Consider the following 17,297-nt stretch of genomic DNA (forward strand, 5'->3'; position numbering starts at 1 on the left):
TTCGGAGCTGCACTCATGATCGCAGGATATTGATCGCGATGCTTCCTTGGCGAACCCGGGCCGTTTCGTCGGCTTCCATGAACAAATGATCGCTCTCCCGTCTAACTGAACGTGGCCGACTGCATCGGAGGTGTTTTCGGAAACGGGAATGGCGTGAGAAAAGAAATATCTAGCTATGATCGTACATACATGTATTCGATGAGGCTGACATCTGTTGACCGTCTTCTTGCTTCTTGCTACTCCTTTTCTTTTTGCTGCTGTGTGAGCGTGAGCTCGTCTTCTCGCTCGCTAAACTGGGGAAGTCGGAATGTCGGAGACGCAAGTCGTACATGCGATCCTGTTGTGCCACTAACGAACTGGCAGCAATGTGAACTCCACCAATTGACTGAAAATGGCTTGACTGGCAGGCGAGCATAGTACCAGTTATGCAGGGGGAGGAAGCAGTTGCGGGGAGCTGATGAGAGCTATGTGTTCTAAGTATCTCCTATACTGGGGGATTTTTTTCTGGACTGTTGCATTTCTCACCTCCACCTTCGAGAGACGCTAGTTCAAGGTCAAGATGATGTTTATGTCGTCCGCCAAATAAGGAACTGGATAATTTCTATACCCGGTCCGAGCAAGCTCTCGATTGCTTGTCTGATCTGATTTCACTTTTTGATCTGATCTCGCTTGATCACCCTCAGTGCGCGAGCATGCACCGAACTGCATTTGGCAGTGTATATGGGGTTGCCTAATGTTTCGAGGCATCCCGGGAACAAGATGTCATCCGAGGCATGCTTCAGGTACAGTTTCACCACTAACAAGGGTAGTATTTAGTGTGGGTCATAGCTTCTGGATAACTAGTCAGCCCAGCCCTAGGGCGAGGAGAGCGGAATTGATGGATCGGAAGGCAGAGAGAAGACGTCAAAAAAAAGGAAGAAGAGTAAGTTTACCTGCAGCATCAGAACGTGGCCTCCACAACGGGCCTTGGTGTGAAACATTGCCCCTGTCCTGCAAATCGTCCATCTGGTTGACGTGCCTGGTGGGTGTTGATAGACGTCGATAAGCTAAAGACGCTGGCGAGAGGGAAGAATATACTTTATTTACCGAATGCACACGCCGCTCTCTGTGTTCTCTTCTTTCCTCCTTTACTGAAGGATACGAAGACCAAGGAGGAAATTCCATCCTTATGCTCACCGTGCACCGCGCCTTAGTGTGCCGGATGCTAAAGGGGCGCAAATCAAAGAGAGAAGCAAAAGAGCGAGTCTCCTTTGCCAGTATTTCTCCTATTCACTTTCTTCTCTCCGAATCTAGTGGCGTTTCCCCTTTCCCTTTCCAGATCCCCTGCCTCCCTTCTTGCTAGACTTCGGGCCTTGAATTGCCATAACATCCCGACGACTGAGTTTCAAAGTTCCGCCAACAAACTTGCCAACCGACGGACCGCCGATACCACGCTCTCGTTTTTTGGCTGCCGGCTTAGACTTAGCAAGCGAGGGGCGCTCTAGAATGATTCCATTTTCCTGCGCCTCACGCCGTCGTCTATCCTCTTTCTGTGTAGCTTTCGCGGAAATCCCTTTCCGGTGGGACATTGGCATGCTTCTCTGCGTGAAAATAGATGTCTTTGCACCAGCGGTTTGTGCACGAAGGTCAATGGCCTTGTGCCTGTTCACACCAGTCGGGTTAAGGTCGGATGCAGAGTCAAGGAGGTGAGACTCCTTGAGCAGACGCTGCAGAGCTAGGTCATTCTTGAGGTTGTCTGCATCCGTCGTCTGGTCGTCGGTAGCTTTTTCTCCACCTTTTTTGTTCCCCTTCGTCGCTGCCGGCTTAGCAGGGTCAGACAAAAGAGACGGTGGTTTTGAGCTCTGTCCAACAGGTTAACCCAGTGCTCTTGGCTACTTTTGGGGAGCTGAAGTAGCGCACTCACCATAAATTTCTTGATAGTAGCCTTGTCAGCTACCTCCGTCCGTTCTTTTGGTGCTGTGCTGTAGTCCACCACTTCTGGTGGTGGTCCGCTGCTCTCCTCATCTTCACCGCTGTCCTCTTCCTCAATGCCATCCCACTCGCCCTGGTCACTATCATCCGTGTTAGACGCATTACTGGATCCATCTAAGACGGCCCCTGAACTCGACCCGGGTAATTCCAGAGGTTCGAAGCGGGATTCAAAATATTTCTGAAGTCGTTCCTGTGCATCCTCGGTAGACGTATCACGCGTAGAATCGTCCTTGACGGCCGCTGCTCTCCTCCTCGAGGCCACTGTAACCTCTCTCTTCCTCTTCCCCAGCATGATTAATCCTCTTGGCTGCTCCGGAAGATATATCAAACGTTCAATGTCTTCCTTGCTTTGCTTGACGTCTTGCTTTTTTGCTTATCCAGAAACTTATCGTCGGTTTTTCTTTTTTGGGACTATCACGTGATATATAGCTTGCCTGGGGCTTCCCTCGCTATCAAAAAGATTATTTAACGGTGATATAACTCTTATTTTATTAGCTCTATGAATAATTAGCAAATAACAGAGACGGAGGCCATCGCGGGGTGTTTGGAGAGACGAAGAGACATCTAAGACAGGCTGTTTCACATCTCCGTCCCCGTCCCCTCGATATGACTCGGTTTCGCCCTTGTATCGACTTGCACGCGGGCCAGGTCAAGCAGATAGTGGGAGGAACCCTGAGCACCAAGCCTGGGGAACTAAGGACCAACTTCGTCTCTGAGCTCTCAGCGGGCCATTTTGCGAAGCTATACAGAGACAATGGGCTAACGGGTGGCCATGTTGTGAAACTCGGGCCGGGAAATGATGACGCTGCTATCGAAGCTCTAAGGGCATGGCCTGACGGCCTACACATTGCTGGTGGGATTACAGACAAGAATGCGCAGTACTGGTTGGATGCTGGCGCCGAAAAAGTGAGCAGTGAAACGCATCCCGGACCTCTTCTTGTTGGCTATGGCCTTTGCTTTTAGGAAGCTATACGGTCCTTGGAAAGAGAGTCGGTGATCTAAAAGAACAATTAGGTAGTGGTTACGTCTTATCTCTTCCCAGGCGCTCGATTCTGCATCGATCGGCTGCAGTCTATTCTGACTGCTATAGGAGGCGATAGGTCAAAATTAGTCTTGGACCTTAGCTGCCGCAGGCGGGGGGATACCTGGTTTGTCGCCATGGACAAATGGCAGACGGTCACCAGCATGGAGATATCTCAGGGTACGTGTGTATGATCGACACAACAAGCCTTCTTCCTCCTCCCCGAAGGTGAGGTATGACGAAGCCCATTCTGACCAGTGTTATCTGAGGACTATAGAGACCATCGGTATGCTCGAGCCGTACTGTTCAGAGTTCCTAATCCATGCCGCGGATGTAGAAGGGTTACAGCAGGGTATTGACGAGGAGCTCGTGTCCAGGCTTGCGGAATGGTGCACTATTCCGGTCACGTACGCTGGCGGAGGACGAGGGCTAGAGGACCTTGAGCGTGTTGAGGAGAAGAGCAAAGGGAAGGTCGATCTGACGATAGGGAGTGCTCTGGATATCTTTGGAGGTTCCGGTGTCACTTTTGAGCAGTGTATCGAGTGGAACAGGCTAAACGGCAGCTAAACGGGATACTGCTGCTGTACCGAGTTTGTATCTGTAGATGTAAACGGGTATATATCAGAGTAACTTCATATATCAATGCAAGGCTCTTTATGAGCATCTGTTCGTCTCAAAGGGGTTGTTGGCTGTTCTTCGCATGACCAGAGAGAAAGTCCTACTATGTACTTTAGTTGGTTAGAGCAGCGCTTGGCTGTGGCTCAGGAAACTTCCATCACTGACGCAACATCGAGAAACCTCGTAGGACAGTAAACACCTTCAACCACCGACCTCAACACAGCTTGCATCACGCAGATCAAGCGGAAGCTATAGATCCCATCTCCTGCTACCTCCTGCTGCTTTTATTTACCGGTGTTATCGCGATTCTCCCGCAACCATGAAGCCCGTCGTGTCTGCTATGAACGCATGGACCTGGTGAGAGCTGCCCATGCCCTGAAGAAAATCGCTGCCTTCACCCGCTAACTATGGACTCTTTCTCTCGATCAATAGCTGCGTCATCTCTATATTTGCAGTCATCATCCTCTCCGTCATCGGGTCTCTCTTCAAAGTGCGTTGCTTCCGACCTCTTTTACCCTGCGCGCATCGCATCTTCAGCTTGACTAACATATCATCAATTTCTTGCCGCAGGCCAAGCACCATTCTATGACTGGCTCTAAGAAGGACCCCGAAAACCCTGCCGCTGTTGCGGCTTCGATATTTACCGCCGTCGTTATTTATGCTGTATGTTTTACCCCTTGTGCAGTATAGGATATCGCCTCCGCGTTTCCGAGGCCTGATAGAACGCCGCTCTTTCTTCACAACATATCTTGAGAATTATACACCTGACTGACTGCTTTACTTAGTGCTTTGCCGTTTTCTGTGGCTTCCAGGCCTTCCTACACATGCGATCGAGTCAACGGGGAGCCATATCATTAAATTAAATACCATCCGCAACCACCCACGTCCATTTCATATATTTCTATTTCACTATCAACAATGCTGTGTTTATATCATAAGGCTGGCTAGCTTTAAAGGGACTGTTCATTCATTATTTATTGATATCTTTTGTTCCTATGAAAAGATGAGCTATTGATTCGGTGTCTTTCTTTTGGATCGCTAAGGCGATACGTTTTTTGAGATGGGGACCGGCAAGAACTCAAGCTCCGATGACTATATCCCACTCATAGAGAGGAGATGTTGCGATTAGAGCATGGCCATCCTTTGTCCAGTGTATTTTGCTGTGTATGTTCTAGATTCCTCTAATTAATTTTCCTTTCTCGGTGCAATATACAGTTTGATATTGGGTTTGATAATAGCTTCTTTATTTGGTATACTATCAATCTTATCCTACACTGAACAATACTAGTATCTACTATGGTCCAAGGTTTGGCTGGAAGCATTTCTGTAGGTAATAACCCGTAATAGATGTAGATTTCAACAGAAATAAAGAGGAAAATCGAGCCTCGTCTAGAAGTGTCTAACATTCAGTAATGAACAAAGCGACTCTTGATGAAAAAGCAGCTGGTATATGAACTTTTTAGCCGGTAATAAAGACATTTTTGAATGCAGAAGATGCGCCTGACTGTTGTGAGCCTCCTTACACCAAATCAGACCTAGAAATTCCCCTATCAGTTTTGGCCACCAACTCCTGTAAAACATATACAGACATCAAGAACGGACAGAAATACCCCCTATCCATATTCTAGTCGGAATCCTGGGTATCATCAAGCGGATCAAGCATCTTGCTCATATATACTCCATCAAGATGGTATCCGAGTTTGGCATAATAGCTTCGTACTCCCACGCCAGAAATAACGCTAATCTTGCGGCTTCCATGCTCCTCCCGAGCTATGCGTTCAGCTTCCTCCATCAGCAAAGTTCCAAATCCACGATGCTGGAACTTGCGGGCGTCACGGCCATGTACGGGTACTGCGGAACCATAAACGTGCAGCTCTCGTACCAAACTGGTTGGTTGACCTGTGAGCTCGGGTCGGAAGGTGTACTTGGAACTGCACTTTCGTAGTCGAAGGAGGCCGATAAGGATATCTTGTTTTGGATCTTCGTAGGCAAGGAATGTTTCCCATCCTCCATTTGCTGTATAATCACGTCGGACAAGTTCAATCTGGTTTGGTCGAATTTTATTCTTTACTTCGTTGATGCCGACTTCTCGGGTACGCACATCACGGCAGGTGGTGCCAAAGTCTTTCATACGGCTGAGTGCGAGTTCGCGTAGATTGCCGTTCTCTACGCCAGATGTGACGAGGGGCATTGGGATATCTCTTTGCACACGGTAAATACGGGTCCATGGAGGGACGAGAGCGAGAATTCTGGCTACGATATCAATTAAAGCATTTGGGGTATAGTTCTTGTACCGGCCAGTCCTCCAGAGTTCATAAAGACCGGTTCCTCGAATAACAAGGGTTGGGTATATCTTCAGACCATCAGTCCGGAAATCGGGGTTCTCAAAGTACTCCTGGAACTGGAACAGGTCTCTCTCCATTCCGACGTTTGGAAGATCAGGCATCATATGGCTGACCACCTTGAACCCGGCATCCTTTGATAGTTTAAACGTTTCCGCCACAGCCGCTACTGTGTGCCCTCTGTTTGTGTCTCGCGCCACATCTTCATAAAGGCTCTGCACTCCAATTTCCAATCGGGTACAGCCGTACCGGAGCATGCTGCTAAGATGGGTGTCAAGGCAGTAATCAGGCCGTGTCTCGATCGTAATTCCAACGCACTTAATATTGCTCATTTCTCCGGCCTGCACGGCCTCGTCTACATTATCCGTTTGATAACCACTCAGTGCGTTATGGAGTTGTGATATAAAGGTCTCTCTGTACTCCACCGGTAGTGACATGAAGGTGCCGCCCATAATAATATATTCCACCTTATCCACACTATGTCCCAGCGATTTAATCTGGTCGACTCGACCGCGCGCCTGCTCAAAAGGGTCATATCGGGCTCGGATAGCTCTCATGGACGTTGGCTCGTAGCCGGTATAAGACTGAGTAGAATATTCAAAATCCGAATCCGGGCCACCAGGGCAATAGACACAAATGTTTCCTGTGTATGCAATATGGGGGCATCGATGAGGCTTGCACATTACCGCAACCACGGCGATTCCAGATGAAGTTCCTTTGCGGAGGGGGAGCAAATGTTAGCGGGCAACCTCGCCAAAGGGACGGACATAAAAAGAGATTCCCACTCACTTATCGGTTTGGCAATCAACTTTGGAAGGATATATTTCTTATAATGCTCCGGAACAGCAGCGATAATAGCTGTCAACGGCGGCAGGTTGCTCAGATAATGCTTCTTTGCGATCGTGCCCCGCAGCTTGTTCAAATTGATATCTTTCTTCGACTTGCTATCATCTCGCTGCGCTTCGTAGTCCTGGATCAGCGCATTTGCTATATCGGAGCAGGCTCTCATGTATCGCTCGTTCTCTGGCGGGAGCTTGATATTCTTTGGAAGCTTGTGTTTCGGCATAGTCATCGTCTTCGTCGCCATCGCGCAGGCAGAGCGGGAAATGGCAAGAGAGCCTAAGGAAAGAAAAAAGAACTCCTGACAAGAAGAAAAAATACGCCAGCTACCCCTATGCTTCTATCCACTGCTGTTTCGTGGTCGTTTCCGTTGGGTATCGTGAGTAAAAAAAGTCGTTGATCGTAGCAGCGGTGGTTGTGAGTGTCTTCCTTGCATGGGTCAAGATTTTTGGTCCGGACGAGCCACGCTGCGAAAACTGAAACTGTAAAAAAACATCAACGACTTCCGACTCTCTCCTTCGTCTTTTCTCTGCACTGCATCTCGAATCCTGCCCTTCCAGCTCCCGCGCGCCCTCGCATCCTAGCTTTTTCTTCTCTCTGCTTTCACACAGGCTGCTGCTTGTCGCAATTCTTCAGATATGCAGTCCTTCAGACGTTCTACGGTCTCTGCGTTGCAGAATGCCTCCCGTGTCCAGCGACGCGGACTCTCAGGCCTCACAGGCTATGCCTCGACAGTGAAGAACCTCCGCATCAACCAAGACACCAAGGTCATCTTCCAGGGCTTTACTGGAAAGCAGGGAACGTACGTTGCAATTGAGTTGATTTCTCTTTGCTTTGGGGCGAATACAGCTGGCTGACCGTCGCTTTTTTTCGATGACCTTTAGCTTCCATGCCCAGCAAGCAATCGACTACGGTACTTCTCTCTTCGCAGCAATCGAAATGACACAGTGTTAATGCCCGTACAGGAACCAATGTTGTCGGTGGAACAAACCCCAAGAAGGCTGGCGAGACCCATCTCGGCAAGCCCGTCTTTGCGAGCGTCGCAGAGGCCGTCAAGGAGACCGGTGCTACTGCTTCCGCCATCTTCGTTCCGTATGTACAAGCCCGGTTTGCAGGTCTATACTTGAAATTTGGTGCTAACGCATCGACACAGACCATCCGTGGCTGCTAAGAGTATTGAGGAGTCTATTGCGGCCGAGGTGCCTCTCGTTGTCTGGTATGTTACCTCAAGATAGCTGGTATCAAGCGTTTAATCCAGTTGGCTAACATGGTGCATAGTATCACCGAAGGAATTCCTCAGCACGGTATGGCCTATGTGAATATGAATCCATTGGCGTATTCTCCGCTAATACCTTGCAGATATGGTCCGCATCACCGACATGCTAAAGTCCCAGAACAAGACCCGTCTCGTTGGACCTAACTGCCCTGGAATAATCGCTCCCGTATGCATTTCCTACCATATCCCAAGTTATACATCGTATACTAACAATTACATTGCAGGGACAATGCAAAATCGGTATCATGCCCGGCTTCATCCACAAGAGAGGCCGTATCGGTATTGTCTCCCGATCCGGAACCCTCACCTACGAAGCCGTCAACCAGACCACCCAAGCCGGCCTTGGCCAGTCTCTCGTTGTCGGTATTGGCGGTGACCCCTTCTCCGGAACCAACTTCATTGACTGCCTCCGTGTCTTCCTCGAGGATGAGGAGACCGACGGAATCATCATGATCGGTGAAATTGGTGGAAGCGCTGAAGAAGACGCCGCCGCTTTCCTCAAGAGCGAGAACAAGGCCAACAAGCCTGCTGTCAGCTTCATCGCCGGTATCAGTGCTCCACCAGGCCGACGAATGGGCCACGCCGGTGCCATCGTCAGCGGAGGCAAGGGAGGTGCCGACTCCAAGATTGCTGCTCTCCAAGAAGCCGGTGTCATTGTCGAGCGAAGCCCTGCTGCCCTCGGAAAGACTCTTCTCGCTGAGTTCGTCAAGAGAGATATGGTCTAAATTAAAGCGCCCTTGTCCCCGCCGAACTGCAGCCTTCCATCCGCCGCCCTCTCTGTACCTCTAATGCAACCTTTCCAATGTTCTGGATTATATAGTATTGAAAGCTCTAAGGGTTGTATTCTTTGCATTATCACTTTCTATGTTTTTCCTTCTCCTCTATGTTATAGTTAATTGAATAGTGCATCCCCGGAGGGAATAGAATGTCTAGCCCGGTAGACTACTTTGTATCAAAAAATATGATTTATATATCCAGTTATGACTATGATGTGTTTTCTTTGTCGGCTTCCACGCTGTGTTGATGATAAATTTCATTTGACGGGCGATCTTGCTCCGTGGTCTCATATTCCCACAATGCTGAATACAAGCTAGCTCCAGGAGTTGAAACAATCTAGGCACAGGGGCACTTTCCATAATACATTGATCCCTAGATAGTCTATATCCATGGTAAGTACTCTGTATATACTCCGTATATTCTTAAAATTCAATCTCGACCAGCTAGGTACTTTTCCTGCAGTCTTGCTATCAAAGCCTTGAGCTTGGCATAAAAGCTTGTCCGTAAATCTCATCGTAGCTAAACTTAGGGATCTTAAAACCAAAGTCCTGATGAGGTAGAGACTCTATCTAGGTAGACTTTCTCTGGAGTAACTCATGTTTATATCTTTATATCTATTTGACTTGCAAATTCATCTTGAGGTTTCCGGCTGCTCAGGCTCAGTTCATGAATTTTTGGATAGAGACGAAGCCAAAAAGGGATTATGTCAGCGCATAAAAATGTTTGCTTTCTTTGTATAATTTGCCATGTTTGCATTGAAAACTTGGATTAATAATTAGCTTCTGGAATATCAATAATCCTTGTATTACTCATCTATTACTCATCTTATCTCACGTGATAGAGCTTAAGCAAAATTCGAGATGGAAAAAGCGACGAGGAGTCGCAGTCGAGAAGACGAAGAAGCACGTCGCGCGAGAGCATCAACGACGGCAGGAAACGCAAGATGGCTCTTCACGAGTCAATGTCACAGCTCCCCAGGGCTCTATCACGGCGGTTTCAGCCAGTCTTTTCTTCCCAGCTCCCAGCATACCGTCGCAATGCCTCTTCCGAATCAACACCACCATCTCCCCTAGACGACCTCGAACCCTCCTCATCCTTTTCCACACCTCAATTGGCCGAAGAACAAATAAAAGAATTCGACCCAGTAGCCAGAAGCAAAGCTAGAAGACAGCAACTTCCACGAAGTCGGTATGTTGGCACCAGATTAGCCTCATATCACGCAGACAAACCTCCCCTAACAACTTCCATAGATACCAATATCGCTCTCCTAAATATGACCGTGGTCCTCTCAATCCTCACAGACCTCCTCCAACATCACATCCTTCGTCACGTCTCTTCGTCCCGGGCCCATTCAGCTTGACCCGCGTGGAACAGACGTACAATTCAACCATAGCCTCCGACATCCTTACGCTCTGCTACGTACATAAACCACATGGTTTCAAGGCTCCTCCTCCCCCCGTCCGCCTACGAGAATGGGACGATAGCTCGCCGTACCATAAGAACAGACCTCTCCGTGGGCCTAGAGGAGGAGACGTTCTCCGTCTGCTCAGGAAACCAATCACGTTCAACAATATTCCCGAACTATCTGGCGTGACTGTTCACACTTACGTTAAGGATGCTGTAGCGTTCGGATCCTCCTACCTGCATGTAGCTGGTATGGCGCTACAGGCCATCACGAACGTGCGAGTGAAGACTCACAAGGTTAAAACGGGTGTGCCTAAATGGGGCCTTATACCGGGCCACAAACACGTTGCTGCCACTGCTGAGTTGGAGGGAGAAGACATGTATCATTTTTTCAGCAAGTTAGTGGACGTGGTTATGCCTAAGTTCAAGGACTGGAAGGGTGTGAAGGTTACCAGTGGTGATGCGAGTGGAAATATCACTCTTGGTCTGGAGCCATCGATGGTTGCCATGTTCCCTGAAATCGAGGTTAACTATGACATGTAAGTTCCGCCCTCTTTATGCCGTGGAAATGGCAGTGATAGTGAAGGTGCTGTTTGGACTAACGAAATGTGAAGGTATCCTCCCCGCATGATTCCCGGATGCCACATTACCCTTAAGACCACCGCTCGTGCCGACAAGGATGCCAGAATGCTTCTTAACGCTCTGGGTATTCCGTTCAACGGAAAGCTCCTGAAGTAAAGAATCACTCTCTCTGTACGTGTGAGCTGTATATTATTTCAAACACCGGCGTTAGGAATGACGGAGTAGAATACGTACTTGTACCCTTACTATCCTCCTTGCTGTGGACTTACAGCACGCCCTTTACGCCATCCACTTGCATTTTACTTGTACCATAACACGCCGTCTATTAGAAGAAGAAATAAAGTGACTTCCTTGGATTTAAAATTGGGACTCTTAGATATAGCGCATTCTATCGAACACAGGTGGTAAATAAATGTAAATGACTTCCATTCGCTCATGAAACGAGATGATTAGACTAAAACCAGGCCAACCACATAATGATGGGAAATTCGTAGCTGGCATGACAAGGAGAGATATGACAAAAAAGCTGAAATGAAGTAGAAAAGGGCTAAGATGAGGGACGAAGAGCTTGGCTCTATTTTGTACAAGTTGCAACAATTGCCCGATAAGAGATTAAAAGAAAATGCAAGGGGAAATATGGATAGAAGCCAAAAATGAGACAGGAAATCGATCTTCTGGGGTATTTCTTCTACTTTTAGTTTTACCCCAGGTGTATATATAGGATATATATGTCCAGAGCAGATGAGTAAAGTGCAAATGATAAGAATTTTGGTTGCTGATAAAATCGACGTAATAGATGGCGTAGGTAGATAGGAAGGTATATGTGAGTTGGTAGAAAAGCTGTTAGGAAACATCACGTCAAGCAATGGTTTCCAAGAAAGGGTTGCTTAACAACTCATGTGCACTCGGCCGTTTCTCATGATCAATTTCGAAAGTCATGTCCAAGAAGGCCATGGCCTCTTTGCTTGCGTTCTCTGGTGGTGGTGGGCGAGCCTGGTTGTTACCAATGGCGAAGATGGCTTGTAACTGACTGCAATCCGGGAACGGGTGGACGCCAATGAACATCTCGACAACAAGACAGCCTAGACTCCATATATCGGCCTTTTTGGTATGAGCTGTTTGGCGCACGACTTCGGGAGCCATCCAGTACACACTGCCCTGGAGGGAAGGGCGGTGTAGGTGGTTTGATGGGCCTTTTGCGCCAGAGCCAAGCATGGTGGATGCTTCGACGCGTTTGGAGATACCGAAGTCAGAAATCTTGATACCTCCTTTGTTGTCGACGAGGACGTTGGCGCCTTTGATGTCGCGGTGTATGATGTCACTGGAATGGAGGTACTCGAGGCCGGCGAGGATTTGGCGAACGAAGTTACGGATGAGAGGTTCTTGGAAGGTGTTGTACTGTTTTAGCATTGTTGCGATGGACCCTCCGGGCACGTACTCGAGGAAAATGTTCAAGTACTGGTCGTCTGTGGAGGTGCCTAGGTACTGCACGATGTTTTCATGGCGAAGGCCCTGGAGGAGGCCGATCTCGTGCTTAAGGGCGGAGACCATGAGGTTCTTCTTCTGGTCGAACTCGGTACCCTTGGTAGCGGAGGGTAGTTCGACCTGTTTGACGGCCATAAGTTCTCCTGTAACGGCATGGAGAGCGAGGAAGACGCTGCCGAAGGAACCTTCACCGATCAGAGAGCCCTTCATCCAGTTCTTGTTGCCGAAGTTGTTGCCAGCGAGGAAATCAGCTAGGCCGTCGTCTACCTCGTCCCCATCCTCGGCCACGATCATGCTGAGACGCTCGCTCATGGATCCGCCGCCATCGGTTGCAGTAACGCTGAGTGTCTCATCTAAGAACGTGTGACGTTCCGGTTCTTCGATGATAGGGTTATCTGAATTATCATCAAAGGAAACATAAGATTTGCGGCTGTCCTGGATGGGAGACTCTTCCTGCAGGGGCTCCAGTGCAGATGAAGCAATGGAGTCTCGGTAAGAGGTTGAAGGGATGTTGATTCTGGAGACGGACAAGGGTCGACCACCAGCGCGGGAAGGGGGATTAGAAGGTGTGCCAGCAGATAGCCATGTGTCTGCGATGCTGGGGATCGGCGGAGCGTCTTTCATGCTCGAAGCTAGACTGACGCCGCTCATGACGGACAGGCGGCTTGCAGCTCGACTCATGCGCTGTGATCGACGGACAGACAGCCGCATGGTCTTTTCGATGTCTTCCTTCTGGTGACTGGGGAAATAAGAGGTGAGCTCGTGGATGATCATCTCACTTGGCGGGCGTGCACCAAAGAACGAGCGTAACTTGGTGCTCTGGTCACGTTCTGTGGCATCGTTATGCTGCGCACGTCGATAGTCTTCGCGTGAACGATCGGTGATGGGCGACATGGGCTGCCGCAAGTGGTCCCAGGACTCTCCGGTAAGCTTCTGCAGCTTGATCTGGTTCCGCAGGTTGGTTGTGTTCATGGCATTCATGTGGGCAACCTGGCTCTCGTCCGTAGCTAGACGAGCAGCAAGCTCAAGTTCGTCCAGATCTGGTTCTCCAGCATGAATGTTTCGCAGAATAAGACGACCGCGCTCAGACCTGTTAGAGCCATCGCATATCTGCAGTAACTCGACGTCCGAGATGCGCCTGCAGTTTGCTGGGTTCGAGTCAAGGCCGTCCAAAACGTAGAAGCAGTAGTTTTTGTAGTGGCTCTCCGGAATGAGCAGCTTCTTCAGGACGGAGACCATGATATCGTCAGCAGTCTTACACTGCTTGATGTTGAGTGCCTTGGTCTGTCCGCCGGTATGTATAACTCTGATAACGGGGGAATGGGTTGGTAGTGAGCTTATGGTGAGTCCATCGTTGCTAGGGTTCTGACGAATATGGGCTACCGTCCGGGGAGCCTGAGGCTGGTCGTTGGAGGCCGTGGTGTGTCTGGAGGTGCTGGAGTTCGAGTGAGTGTATCCAAAGTAGTTTGGTCCCTGTTCACGGCGAATTGACTCCATGGGACTGGCACCATTGTATCGGTACTGCCGGAGCTGGCGGTCAGGCTCGGCCAAGGGGGAATTAGGCCTCGACGACGGCTTTGTGGGGTTGTAGGTGTGAGTAGGAGGCTCATTGCGAGACCACTGGCGACCCGAGGGCTGGTATCGACTGCTGCTGCTGTTATTATTGTTGCTGCTTGACAGCCGAGAAGTTTCTGACGACGGTGGCGTGTATCTCGAAGCCTCCAAGGCGGCCAGCGAGTCCTTATACAGATATTAGCTGCAATGCATCGAAAAAAAACGAGGGTAAAAAGAGGCGTAGACGTACCCTATTCTTCTTTTTGCGGTATGTGATGGCTCTGTTCCGTAGCTGCTTGACGGCAACGTATATTCGGACCCGATCTCCGACCTTCTTGATGCCCATCTCCTGGAGGATCTTCTGGTCACAGTCAAGCAGGTTGTCACCCGTGAAATGGTTTGCTACGGAAGTCAGTCTCAGCCATTGATATTGAACAAGAAAAAAAGAGGTCGAGTCTAACCTTTGAAGAGGGGTTCATACTGCCCGCATCGTATGCTATGCAGCCACTCGCCGACCTTTTTCTCATCCCACGACCTGCAACGGAGAGACAACTATTAACAACCGAAACAGCAAGAAGAAGAAAAAGAAGTCGCAGTGAGGCCTACCGGACAGGGTCGAGCTGGTCTGCACCCTCTGAAAACTCGGATTCGGTGGGACTGGTGAAGAGGCCGTCCCTGGATGCGACGCCGTTGGTGGGCTTCTGGAGGGCGAGGTTTGTGTAGGACGAGGAAGCGGCGGAGGCAGAGGGAGGGAGGCCAGACTGTGGAGGCGCCATTGGGAAGCTCTGGCCGTAGAGAGCAGGCTGGGAAGTAATCATGGCCGCTGTGGCCGTGTGGTGGTAGTTAGCTTGTTGCCGGGGGGAGCTGTCTATCTATGCGTTATCGTGTCGTCAAAACTTCATGTTGGTCGAGTCGAGGCCCGAGACGGTTAACTAGTCAGGTAGGGAGTTTAACTAGTCGGTGTCGTACACGTCGCGAGGGATCTACCCTGGGCCAGCCACTAGACCTGAGCGTGCTCGACCTGGACAGAGGCCTGCATCAAGCAGTCTCCTTGTTGTGTAAAGAAGAGTCGAGGTCGAGATCGACGTTGGTGGTGAAGGAAGCAAAAGACGCAGAAGCAGAAGATGTTGGTTGGTTTCGTGTGTTGAAAGTCAAGGCCTGATTCAATGCCCGATCTGGTTAGCGGCGTTTAGCTACCTAAAGATCAGACGAAAAGACGAAAGGACGAAGATATACAGAGTGATAAAGATAGAGACGATGACGATGATAGAGATGACTGAGGCAGAGATAGAGATAGAGACGGCAGCGAGACGAAGACGAGGCTTATAAGGAGGGCCTGGCAGTGTGTGGTGCTGGTTTCCGTGCTGCGTTTCCGCTTCCCTTTCTTTGCCTGCGGTGAGGAAGCTGAAACCTCCCAGGGGCTGCTTCGAGTCGGGCAGCCGGAGATGCTGGTCAGTTAGTCCACGGTCTTTATAGATAGAGGATGGGGAGCGACGGGACGACTGGATGGGCGGATGCCATGTCTACCACTGTCTATCTCGCTGCCATCTACGCCGTACTACCGCCTACTATCGCCTACTATCACCTACTAGTCATCGCCTACTGTCTGTCTATCTATCTACCTGCTCCATCTCTTCTGTCTTCTCCGTCTTCTCGCTGTCTCGTAAGTCTCGCTGCATCCTCCATGACTAAGCGGCCCCCCTCACCAACCAGAAAACTCCGACTTCAGCTCCCCAAAGACGACGACGAAGCCGAAGACGAAGCAGCAGCAGCAGAAGGCGAAGAAGGCGAAGAAGCAGCAAGAGAGACGCCGTGATGGACGCCGACGCCGACGCTGCGGCCTCAGCAGGCCCGCGACCGCGCAAGAAGAGGGCGACGGCTGCCCGCAAGTCGCTCACCTGCGAGCACTGCAACCGGCCCTTCGCCCGCCTCGAGCATCTCCAACGGCATCTCCGCACCCGTTAGTCCTTGTCCGCCAACGCACACACACATACACATACACATACATACATATATGCACATCCAAGTATATTGTTATTTTATAGTAGACTGACGCATTGGTAGATACCAAGGAGAAACCGTTTACCTGTGAGATATGCCTCAAGTCGTTTGCTCGCAGGTGAGAGCTCTCTTCTCCTCTTGATTCCCCACCGCAATAGCTAGTTAATTCAAGGCTGACACTGATGGAGTGACCTGCTTGTTCGCCATGAGCGGCTTGTGCACCCGGCTGAGGCGGCCGCCAGGGCTGACAGGCGAGCGGCCGGAGCTGCAGCCTCTGCCGTCTCCATCTCTGTGACGGCCACGGCTGCTGCGACTGCTGTTCCCACCGCGACAGCGACAGTCGCAGTACCGGCCTTAGCACCGGGGCCAGGGACGGGACCGGGGACAGTAACAGGGACAGTAACTGGACCAGGAACGGCGGACCACCTGAACCCGACCTGGGGATACGACTTGAACCTGCTCTCCCATGCAGCCAGCCATGTAGCTCTCGAGGGCCAGGGCCAGGGGCAGGCTCAGGGGCAGCCGCAGCTTCAGGTTCACTCACAGGGACAGCTCCAAGTCCACCAGCAGCAGCAGCAGCAACAGCAGCAGGACAGAAAGCCGGTTCCAGTCTACGAGCGGCCCATCTCAGAGAACTACGGGGTCGAGCCGTCGATACTCGACCTTGCTGATCTTGGTGACCCCGTACAGGACTTCACCACCTTTCTGGAGAGTGTTGGTCTCTCCTCGGACTGGGACTCGGGTCTGTTCAATTCCGTCGAGCCTGAGCCGCTGTTGGCGACCCCTATACCCGCCCTGGATGCCTCTACCAAGCAGCAGCCGTTTTGTGCAGCTCCCAGGTTCACTCAGGAGCTAGACTCCCGGAGCATCGCTCAGCCTGCTCAAGCAGCAACTCCAACTGCTCCACTTGCTCCAACTACAGCTGCGGCGGCAGCAGACGAAGCACCCTCGTTTTCAAATTTTGGCTCTCGATTGCCCTCTCTCCAGCCAGAAGCCCAAGACTCTGATGCAGGTGCCTCGGAGCAAAACTCCCAGCCCAGGCCGGCGTGGGATATTTCTACCCAGGAACACCAGCTCTTCACTGCCAGACTAGAAGACTTTACCCACGTTTTCCCCAAGAACTTCGCGCGGCCTTCTAGACATGCCCTCTCCCGCTACATGGCTGGCTACATTAGCGGTCTCAACGAGCACTTGCCTTTCATCCATGTTCCAACTCTCTCCGTGGCCAGGTGTCCGCCAGAGTTGACTCTGGCCCTCGCCGCCGCAGGCTCTCACTACCGGTTCGAAAACAGCAGGGGAATCGAGCTCTTTCACGTTGCAAAGGCAATTTTACTAGAGCGTCTTCGGCGTCTAGATTCCAGGCGTACCGCTCTCCCACCTAACCCTTGGTGGGTTCCCAACAGTGCTACTCCTCGAGCTACTTCGT

General features: G+C 50.5%; 8 protein-coding genes across 8 annotated transcripts in view; 5 read left to right on the forward strand and 3 right to left on the reverse strand.

The window, feature by feature from the left end:
- Window positions 1–1,289: 1,289 nt before the first annotated feature.
- On the reverse strand, window positions 1,290–2,263 carry MGYG_03705 (hypothetical protein; the record flags this gene model as incomplete). Its single annotated transcript, XM_003173482.1, has 2 exons — window positions 1,290–1,841; window positions 1,904–2,263. The coding sequence occupies 2 exons, from the start codon at window positions 2,261–2,263 to the stop codon at window positions 1,290–1,292; spliced, it is 912 nt and encodes a 303-aa protein (XP_003173530.1).
- Window positions 2,264–2,577: 314 nt separating this feature from the next.
- MGYG_03706 (5-proFAR isomerase) lies at window positions 2,578–3,559 on the forward strand (the record flags this gene model as incomplete). Its single annotated transcript, XM_003173483.1, has 3 exons — window positions 2,578–2,877; window positions 2,986–3,172; window positions 3,270–3,559. 3 exons carry the CDS (start codon window positions 2,578–2,580, stop codon window positions 3,557–3,559), a joined length of 777 nt encoding a protein of 258 aa, XP_003173531.1.
- Window positions 3,560–3,929: 370 nt separating this feature from the next.
- Window positions 3,930–4,473, forward strand: MGYG_03707 (hypothetical protein; the record flags this gene model as incomplete). The annotated part of the gene is made up of 4 exons (XM_003173484.1): window positions 3,930–3,967; window positions 4,043–4,100; window positions 4,181–4,273; window positions 4,396–4,473. 4 exons carry the CDS (start codon window positions 3,930–3,932, stop codon window positions 4,471–4,473), a joined length of 267 nt encoding a protein of 88 aa, XP_003173532.1.
- A 761-nt stretch (window positions 4,474–5,234) lies between these two features.
- Window positions 5,235–7,039, reverse strand: MGYG_03708 (elongator complex protein 3; the record flags this gene model as incomplete). Its single annotated transcript, XM_003173485.1, has 2 exons — window positions 5,235–6,667; window positions 6,742–7,039. The coding sequence occupies 2 exons, from the start codon at window positions 7,037–7,039 to the stop codon at window positions 5,235–5,237; spliced, it is 1,731 nt and encodes a 576-aa protein (XP_003173533.1).
- A 391-nt stretch (window positions 7,040–7,430) lies between these two features.
- Window positions 7,431–8,793, forward strand: MGYG_03709 (succinyl-CoA ligase subunit alpha; the record flags this gene model as incomplete). The annotated part of the gene is made up of 7 exons (XM_003173486.1): window positions 7,431–7,594; window positions 7,677–7,705; window positions 7,758–7,884; window positions 7,946–8,008; window positions 8,071–8,096; window positions 8,152–8,234; window positions 8,293–8,793. 7 exons carry the CDS (start codon window positions 7,431–7,433, stop codon window positions 8,791–8,793), a joined length of 993 nt encoding a protein of 330 aa, XP_003173534.1.
- Window positions 8,794–9,788: 995 nt separating this feature from the next.
- Window positions 9,789–10,987, forward strand: MGYG_03710 (mitochondrial 54S ribosomal protein YmL7/YmL5; the record flags this gene model as incomplete). The annotated part of the gene is made up of 3 exons (XM_003173487.1): window positions 9,789–10,033; window positions 10,096–10,788; window positions 10,864–10,987. 3 exons carry the CDS (start codon window positions 9,789–9,791, stop codon window positions 10,985–10,987), a joined length of 1,062 nt encoding a protein of 353 aa, XP_003173535.1.
- Window positions 10,988–11,689: 702 nt separating this feature from the next.
- MGYG_03711 (ste/ste11/ste11-unclassified protein kinase) lies at window positions 11,690–14,688 on the reverse strand (the record flags this gene model as incomplete). Its single annotated transcript, XM_003173488.1, has 4 exons — window positions 11,690–14,056; window positions 14,121–14,272; window positions 14,332–14,405; window positions 14,477–14,688. 4 exons carry the CDS (start codon window positions 14,686–14,688, stop codon window positions 11,690–11,692), a joined length of 2,805 nt encoding a protein of 934 aa, XP_003173536.1.
- A 701-nt stretch (window positions 14,689–15,389) lies between these two features.
- MGYG_03712 (regulatory protein) overlaps window positions 15,390–17,297 on the forward strand; it is a gene marked incomplete at both ends in the record, with an annotated part of 3,258 nt that continues 1,350 nt past the window's right edge. Inside the window, 4 exons of the mRNA XM_003173489.1 lie at window positions 15,390–15,533; window positions 15,584–15,830; window positions 15,935–15,989; window positions 16,060–17,259. Coding sequence (XP_003173537.1) covers window positions 15,390–15,533; window positions 15,584–15,830; window positions 15,935–15,989; window positions 16,060–17,259 — 1,646 coding nt within the window. The remainder of the gene's footprint in view (window positions 15,534–15,583; window positions 15,831–15,934; window positions 15,990–16,059; window positions 17,260–17,297) is intronic.

The sequence above is a fragment of the Nannizzia gypsea genome, genomic scaffold (assembly GCF_000150975.2).
Source record: "Nannizzia gypsea CBS 118893 supercont1.3 genomic scaffold, whole genome shotgun sequence".
Taxonomy (NCBI): Eukaryota; Fungi; Ascomycota; class Eurotiomycetes; order Onygenales; family Arthrodermataceae; genus Nannizzia; species Nannizzia gypsea.